The 8,946-nt window shown below is 38.2% G+C and overlaps 1 protein-coding gene across 1 annotated transcript; it reads left to right on the forward strand.

Moving 5' to 3' along the window:
* The first annotated feature begins 6,226 nt into the window (after positions 1 to 6,226).
* Positions 6,227 to 7,451, forward strand: LOC111374276. Its single transcript, XM_022996932.1, has one exon. The coding sequence runs from the start codon at positions 6,458 to 6,460 to the stop codon at positions 7,412 to 7,414; it is 957 nt and encodes a 318-aa protein (XP_022852700.1). The 5' UTR covers positions 6,227 to 6,457; the 3' UTR covers positions 7,415 to 7,451.
* Positions 7,452 to 8,946: the final 1,495 nt, after the last annotated feature.

Genomic DNA, 8,946 nt, shown 5'->3' on the forward strand with positions numbered 1-8,946 from the left:
GGTTACAAGGGGAAAATTAATATGAAATTACAAAAGGAAAAGTTAAGGCATTATATGTCTTAATTACAAATCGCCCCAGACTGAACGAATCATTTCCCTAAGTCTCCCCCAATTCTCGCTCTGCTAAGAAGAAGTGACATTCAACTCAACCACAAAATCATCATCAACTTCCAGTTTCTTGTACTGCTCGACCAAAGACTTGGTTCGCTTAATTCCTTGGGAGGCATTGCATTTTTTGGCAGCCATTCTCTCCTTGCAATCATCCATCTTTACTTGAAACTCCCTCATCTGTGCAGCCAAATTGGTCATCAAAGAATCTTCAATCACGACTTCAGAAGAGATTTCTTTCAATTCGTCCTCAGCTTTGTTGATCTCCAGAAGCAAAGATTCTCTTTCAGATACAGCGCGAAGATATTGAGTACTTTTGGCCTTCAGTTCAACATTTTTGGCCAACAAGGAGAGAACCTCGAAATGGACAACTTTCAACGTCGCTTTAAAATTAGCAGAAAAATTGAGCGACGAAAGTGTCAGTGCTTGCTCCAATTTTGCATTCAAGTGCTCAAGCTTATCCTTATGTTTGGCAGCACTAGCCTGACCGATATCCATATCCATAAAGGACACGTACTTAAATATCGACTGCTTGAGGAGCTTCATATCTTCCTCTGAAGAAGCAGAAGGATGACTGGTTGAAGCAGGGCGACATGTCTTGACTTGCCCCCAAGAAGTGAACAAGTCCTGGATGGAACGCACAATCTTATCAGCATCCTGCAAAGAAAGTTGCCAACATTGAAGGTTTTCACTACAATGAACAAAGTGGAAGTAAAAGTGAAGCAGAGATTACCTCATCAGCAATCTTGAGAGGTGGCATATCCCCAGCTGAATCTACCACCTGTGGCTCCACCACTTGTGAAGACATCCCCTTGTCTGAGCGAGAAGACTTTGCCATGACACGCAAACCCATGGGAGCATCTGCAAAACTCAAAAGGCAACAAATCAAAAACCAATAGCACAAACAAAGGTAAAACATCAAAAAATGTATTACCTTCTGGTTCAACATTTGGGGGGTTGACGCCCTGAGAAGAAGGTGGCTCATCCATTGGTTGTGATGAAGATTCTGGGACTGAAGGTGTTTCTTTAAGCGTAGTCCCTTCATCAGCTGGTTTGGATGAAGCAGCCTCAGCAGAAGGTAATGGAGCAGGAGCTACCAACACCAAAGCCTTCAAAGGAGAGGCTGAGCTTTTCTGAGAAATCCGAACAAGCCATCAGCACATAGAAAAGTTTCAAGTATAGAAAGGTATGCTTGTGAGTAAACTAATTTAATTACCTTTCTCCTGACAATGAGAGGAGTGTCATCATCATCATCATCATCATCATCTTTCAAAATGGGAGATGCTGAGGCTGGCCGTTTGCGGCTTGGGACACTCTTAGCTGCAGCAGGCTTGGCAGAAAGAGAAGTAGATGGACGAACAGACTGTTTAGCACGAACGGAAGAGAAGGGACTCCTAATGGACACAGGGGTGACCAAAATAGGAGAAGTAGAAGAAATGTCTGGCTGATCTAGTGAATGGAAAACGTGATTGGCATCAGTTGCAAACAATTTGCGCTACACTGATGGCCAGAGTTGTTCAAAAAGAGGATGGATGGCACGGCAAGGATTGAAGGGGGCTAATGAAAAATTACTCGTCAAAAGAATATTGCAAGCATTTATAACTTCTGCCTCTGCCTTATTAATGGTGTGGAAGCGATCTATCAAATTTCTAGAATAACAAGGGGGAACAGGCCAAGTTTGGCCAAAACTAAGTTGACGAGCAAAAAATTGGGGAGCATATATTTCAACCCCAGCTTTAGCATTGGTTCCAGTCAAAATATGATGGAACAACTCCCTCCCGATCAAAAACTGAACCCAAACAAGCAGAGAGGTGTTCGCGCTGTCCAGAGTGGATGGGGGTTGCACATAATCTGGAGTTAAAAAGAGAAGAAAAGGAAAGAAAGAAGGAATTGAATTCAAAGTATAAAAGAATGAAAAATGTCCCTTCTAGACATATTTACAGGGCTCAGTGGGCCAATAGCTAGCCCATAGCAGCTAGCGAAAGGAAGGGAAAAGGATAGAGCATCAAGTGAGGGAAAATAGGCTCTCAACCACATTTGAGTGAACCAAAGAGGCCCACTGCCAGCGGGAGACGCACCATTCTTCAATTGGAATTGGAGAGAAGCGTGTCTCTATAGAGGGCAACCAAAAAGAAAGAACACAAATTCAGAGGCCTACCACGCACCAATTCGTGCGCTATAGATAAATAGCTCATAGAAGGCTTCATGCTTGGCACACACAGAACATATTTACAAAGTCAAATCTGAATAAAGGCCACACGCTCAGCATGGGAAGGCTCAGCGCTTGAGTGATTATAACAGCTTTGCAGGCTTGAATAGGACTCGGTGAGTTTTCTGTCAAATTTTGGGGCGACACCAGAAATCAAAATACCAGGAAAAATGTTATCGCCCAAAGGCGGCAAATTTACTAAGGCCCCAACATCCCTTAAAGTAATGGACATGGGACAAAGAGGGAAAACAAAAGTATTATACTCAGAGGACCAAAAACTTAATGCAATAGAGAAAAGCGCTGAATCAAAAATAGGGGGTTGAAGAGAGATTTCTAACAAATCAGAAATTCTAGCACTATCAAAAATTGCCTTGGTAGGACCATGGTCTACAAGGCGAACATGCCATCTATGGAAAATAATATCAGATTTAAGCTAAGTGCGAATACCTCTTTCGCGAAGCGGCCTCAGCGGCAAAGAGTTTAAAAACGGGGGGCCTTGGGTACAAGGGAACAGCTGGCCCACCGCCACTTGTTCGACGACCTCGGCGTTGTTGAATGAAGACCTAGATAAAACTCATTGAGTTCGGCATTGGCTGGTGTGAGGAAGTTCGGAGTTATATATGGCCGAGTGAGGAGTTTCTGGAAGCCTTTGAAACTGAAAGAGTCACTAGATTGGGATTGTGAAGCAGCCATTAGGAACGAAATAAAGCTTTGTTGAAGTTTGATCGAGAAACGTAGCAGAGAAGCAAGAAGATGAACAATAATATTGCGAGAGAGAAGCGCAAAGCAATGAGGTGTGATTTAGTAGTGCGATGAAATGACGTGTATTTGGGGGTTATAAGGGTTTGCTCACACCTTTTCAGGCTATGGAAGAAAATAATGATTGAAATTCTTGAGAATTTCAAATGTTGCTGGGAAACACAAAGTGAATATAGCAAAAATTAATAATTGGTATTAATTCTGCCCTATTGGGGGGTAATTGTTGACATGCAAAAAGTGCAGCCCAATTCAAATAGCCCAAAGAATGAAGTCCAACTAGGCGATTCAGGATAAAGGCCCAAATAGGGTTATTAATGAATGCAGTGGAAGCTCACGAACGGGGTAACACCATCGCCCAAACTTACAAGACGCCCAGGATCTGAGCAAATGAAGTGCCTTGCAGTCGCCCAGAGTTATGACTATGTTCTCACCCAAACCTTCGAATCGTCCAGGATCTTAGCAAACATGAGATGTTATAGTTATCCAAAAGTGCAATTATCGAAGCAATTATTGGGTAATCTTATCACATTCCACGATTCAAGGATGTTCAGTTGAGGACGGTTGAATGACAAAGAGTAATGGCAGCAATTAGAGACGGCAGTTCCACGATAAGTTGGTCACCATGAAGAAAGTGGGCAGTTATAAAGTAATTGAGCAGTTTCTAAGTGATTAATCACAAAGAGAGCATCAAGGGAATATAAAAGGGAGAAAAAATATAGAGCAAAGGACCCCCGAATCAAACACTTTCAAACAGATAATATGTAATTTCAATTTCTTAGTTTAGACTTAAGACATTTCTTCTCAATACTCGTGTGCTTGCGCCCCTTGGAGGCATTTCTGTTTAAGTTCCAATTGTAAAGTAATTGCCAATAAAACACCCCTTTTTAGGACTTTGTCTCAAGAGGTTTGTCCCTTACACAATCGTCTGATCCCTTTTTAATTGTTAGCGACTACCCGCACGAAACAATTTCTTTAATACTATTTAATATTATCCAACTCGTACTCCCGAACACAACACTTGTTTGATTTGTAATGCAAAATTGTGTCTTTCAAGTTAAGGGAAAATAATATTAACATGTTTGATGCTACTCTAATAAGATTGGACATGGCTAATAATAAAATCAAGTCTATATTTTAACCAAAATCACCTTTGTCCAGTTTAATTGCACCACATATTACTTTTTTGAAAGACAAGGTCTAGACGTGAGGGCTAGTGGATGGTGCGCCCGTCAAATTTCGAGGCGCCACCTCAATGGATGGCCCACACACCTCGAGGGTGTGTGGTGAGCCACCTGCCGAGGTGGTATACATCGATAGGGCGGTTGCACCGCTCTCTCAGGCATGAGACATGAGCCATAAGGTATTTTGGGAAAAAAGCTTGGCATATAAGGCATCAAAAAGATTACCAACTTATTTTGATCACCTAGTATAGGTCTAGGCACTAAAATGTGTGCTTTTTTACTATTATTATTTTATTGTTTTCTAATTTTTTTTTTAACTTTTCTAAAAGTGAATTAAAATAAATATTAAATGAAATGTCTTATTAAGTCTTGCTTGTAGGGATTGAGGCCACCTTTTAAACGTTGCATAGCATACTAGTCCAAAACAAATCATATTATGGTGATACATTCTAGAGATCACTAATGTCATTAAGGGGTTCTTCAATAAAAATTTTAGCAGACTATGACAAGTTAATAAAGATTATACACCTGATGACATACGTAATTTAAATTAATTATTGACTTTGAACTCAAATTTTTAGTAGCTTCTTACCTTATCCCCAACAAGCACTAAATTTTATTTTGACACGTATGGATCACACAAATTAAATTTCTATATCAATCAAAACATCTAGTTTAAAAATTATAAGTCTATTAAGTGTTATAACAAGTGTAAAGCGTGGCTAAGTATGGAATCGAAACTTCAAGCATTACAAACTTAAGCGAACCTAGACAAGGTTTAGGCGTAAAAAAAGCATTTTCTTATTTATAAGATTATTTTAAATTTTTAATCATTTTAAAAATCATTTAATAATTAAAATAATACATATTAAACATCTAAAATTATAAAATACAATGTTTACTTAATAACTCCTACCATTAGTCAATTATACAATTTCCAAGTTTTCGAAATGCAAATATTAAAATATTTTTCATAGATTCAATTTTGAACTAGATAAATCCTACCTAATAGATTTATTGAAGTTCCATACGTGCTTTTGGAGTTTGTAATAAGAATGAGTCTCAAGATCATAATTACATAATATGGATAACACCAAAACTTAAATCTTATATAACTATTTAGATAAAATCATTTTTAACTTTTGTACAGATAAAATCTTTTTAAAACATGAAATTAAAGTCAAATGAAAATTATTATTTTTTTATAAATAATAATAAGCTAAATTCAAATAAAAGATTTTTTTGAAAAAAAAAAAACTAATAAAGCACATCTATGAAAGACGAAAGAATGAAGGGAAAAAATCAACCATTTAGGAATTGGGGGAAAAAAAAGTGTCTAGACGCGAAGCGAGGCTTTTTGCATGAGCTCCGAACCTATATGGTGCCTTTAAAATTGATCTATAACTTCATTATTAGCTAAACGATAACAAAATCATATGGGATTACTAATCAATTAAATCATGATCATTGTCAAAAACATCATAAACACACCCAATCCAATTGTTTGAATATCATTTAACCCGTATTTTGTGGGAATTAAAATTAGATTTTTAGTAAATTTTAATAAAATTGATGAAATATGTGATTAAAAAGCAGTGAAATCCTTTGATTTAGATTAAAATATAGAGCCGTTTGATAGGAATTTTGATAATTAATTTTTTTACCATTAGAGGTAAAGTGGATCCTATCTGTGAGAGAAGAATTCAAAAATGACGATTAAAATAGTGAAATAACGGTCAAAAAAATTATTTTAATTGACTTTTAATCCGTAACAAACAAGTACGTAGAGTTAAATCCTTACAAAACATGGAATGAATTTTATTAGGATTGGTTTCTTTCCCATATTAAAGACAGGAAAGCCCATTGTTTACTCAGAAGGACATATTCGTAATCTCATACCCTCACCCTACCCCCACCCCACGCCACCCCTGCAGTCACTAACACTGATTTACGTAATCTGATACCCTCACCCTACCCGCACCCCAGCCCATTGTTCTCTTATCAATTAATACTGCTTCATGTCTTCTTTTCTGCACCATAATTTTCCACTATCTGAAACTCTTTCCTCAGCCCTTTTTTTTCTGAGTTTCAATTTAGAAACATGTTTCAGGTCTCAACCCTGGCATTTTGAAAGTTTTCATGAATGAGGGAAAGGAAGAAAGGCCCTGAAAGCTTGAAGGATCTTTCATAGCCTCGGGAAATGGCGTATGGATGGATGAAGGCACTACAATGCAAGTCAAGAGCCGCAGATGACGTCCACCACCACCGCCGCCGCCGCCACCAAAAGGATTATGACCACCACTCAAACCCTAAAAACCACCAATATCACCACCTCGTGTTATTAAACTCCGTCAACTGCAGAAACAGCGTTCAAAATCTCAGAGACAGAGTTGAAAATGAAATCACCAAACACAAAAAACCAAAGCAGCCAAAACAACCACAAACTCCGCCGTCGAAAGGACCCGTTGCTAGAAAATCCGACGCCGGTACAAAACAGTTCATCAACAAAACATCCCACGGTATCATCTCCAATTCCGGCTGGCTGTTACGTGCCACGGATTTATACTTTCCGGCAATCACTGAGCTCCAGGAAGGCCACCCTTCACGTAATGTGGTGGAGATAATCTTTCATACAAGCTGGGGACCCAAAAATTTTCCGGGTCGGATCGAAATGGTGTTCAAGGTCCAGAATTTGGCCAGGACCGTGACCCGGTTTGAAGAATACAGGGAGGTAGTGAAATGTAGGGCGAGGTCACGTAGTTCCGCCTCCGTGAACGGCAGCCCTGAAGACCACGCACGGTGCGTGGCCGATGGAAATGAGGTGATGAGGTTCCACTGCCTGCGAGGCTCAAGCACTACAACAGGAGCTTATGACGGTGGAAGCGGCGGCGCGTGTGCATTTCATGGAGAGCAAAAGAGTGCTATATGTACATTTTCCGAGACCGGTAGCGCACACGAAAGTGCAGGTGGTGGCAGGGGGGGGAAGGCCATGTTGGTTTGCCGGGTTATAGCGGGTCGGGTATGCAAGCAATTGAAGTTTGACTCGTTGCTTGAAGGCAGAGTTGAGTATGACTCGATGAGTGGAGAGAATGGCGAGTTCATAGTATTTGATTCTCGTGCATTATTGCCATGTTTCCTTGTCATCTACAAATTGTAAAACCTTACTGGAAATAAGTAAAATTTTCTTTCATTTATATATTCTTTTTTAATTTTGTTCAATTTTTTTGAGAAAGGGGAAAAAATAATTCACTTGTTTAATTTTCTTCAAAATGATTCTGTCTGTATTAACAGTTTCAGAAAAACCAAATTAATGATAGAAAATTAAAAAAACACCAAGAATTTTTCACTCAAAAACCCAAATGTTCCCCCAAAAAGGACTAATCACTACGTTGAGTATCCATCAAAGTGATTCTCTCTTTAATCAACTAGAAACCGGCAAAATCAGTACAATAATCACAACTTAAGATTCAACGGACCTAGCCCTTGGGCCCAATTTTTCTCTAAAAAATATCCTCAACAGATTACACCAAGTAACCAAAGGTTAACGCTCAACCAAGAACAGAATGACCCTTTCTACAAAGTAATCTACACTAGACTTCACCAAGAATATCTAGAAACCAAAGGTTATAAACGAAAAATCGGAAGTTCTTTCAGAGAGAAAACAAATGAGAGGAAAACCATAGAACCATCTTACGTATATGAGCAAATGAGGAGTCAAGACATAAACTACAAAGGGTCAGAATACATCCAACGACTACACCAACTCCAAGTGGCATCATCTCGGCCTTTCAAATTAATATACCAGAGTCACACTTTAGTAAAATGCGAGAATGCTCAAATGGGAAGCAGCCGATTCACATTCCATCATTGGTCTCAAGTATTGGTTTCCATCATTGCGCCCAAAGTGTTAAGCATAATGTTTATCAATCTCTAGATTGCTTGACATCTTTGGGTTTCATTGTGGATTAGAGGTTAACTCCTCATTTGATATCATTCATTCCATGTACCTGCAGAAAAGTTAGTTAGTAATAACATTTAAGAGATTTAAACAATCCCTAAATTTATGTAAAAGAAGTATTTTTGTTCTCATATCTATTAGATTACACTCAGTTGAAACCTTTTTAATTTTCATGATCTTCTTTTCTATAATATCTCTTATGAAATAAAATTTAACATCTATGTATTTAGTTCTATCATTAAAAATAGAATTTCTATTAAAATGTGCAGCAAATTGACAATCAGAATATATAACAACATTATTACCAGAAAAACCAATTTCATCCAACAAGTTTTGCAGACATATACCTTCCTTCACAGTATCTGCGGCTACAATATATTTAGTCTCTATTAATGGTAGAGCTACAATCCTTTGTAACTGAGATTTCCAACTTATGCAAGTATCATTTAAAGTAAAACATATGCATGTGGATGTAGACTTTCTTTTATCACAATTACTAGCAAAGTCTGAATTAACAAAACCTTTTAGTTTAATTCCAATCTTACCTTTATTGAACACCAGCCCTAAGTTAGATATTCCTTTTAAGTATTTTAACAACCATTTCAAGGCTTTCCATTGACACTCGCCAGGATTAGTTATGTATCGACTTAAAACACTTACAGCAAAGGCAAGGCTAGCTTTGATATAGACCATTATACACATAATTGAGTCTACAGCATTTGCATAAGGAA

The sequence above is a fragment of the Olea europaea genome, unplaced genomic scaffold (assembly GCF_002742605.1).
Source record: "Olea europaea var. sylvestris unplaced genomic scaffold, O_europaea_v1 scaffold1229, whole genome shotgun sequence".
NCBI lineage: Eukaryota > Viridiplantae > Streptophyta > Magnoliopsida > Lamiales > Oleaceae > Olea > Olea europaea.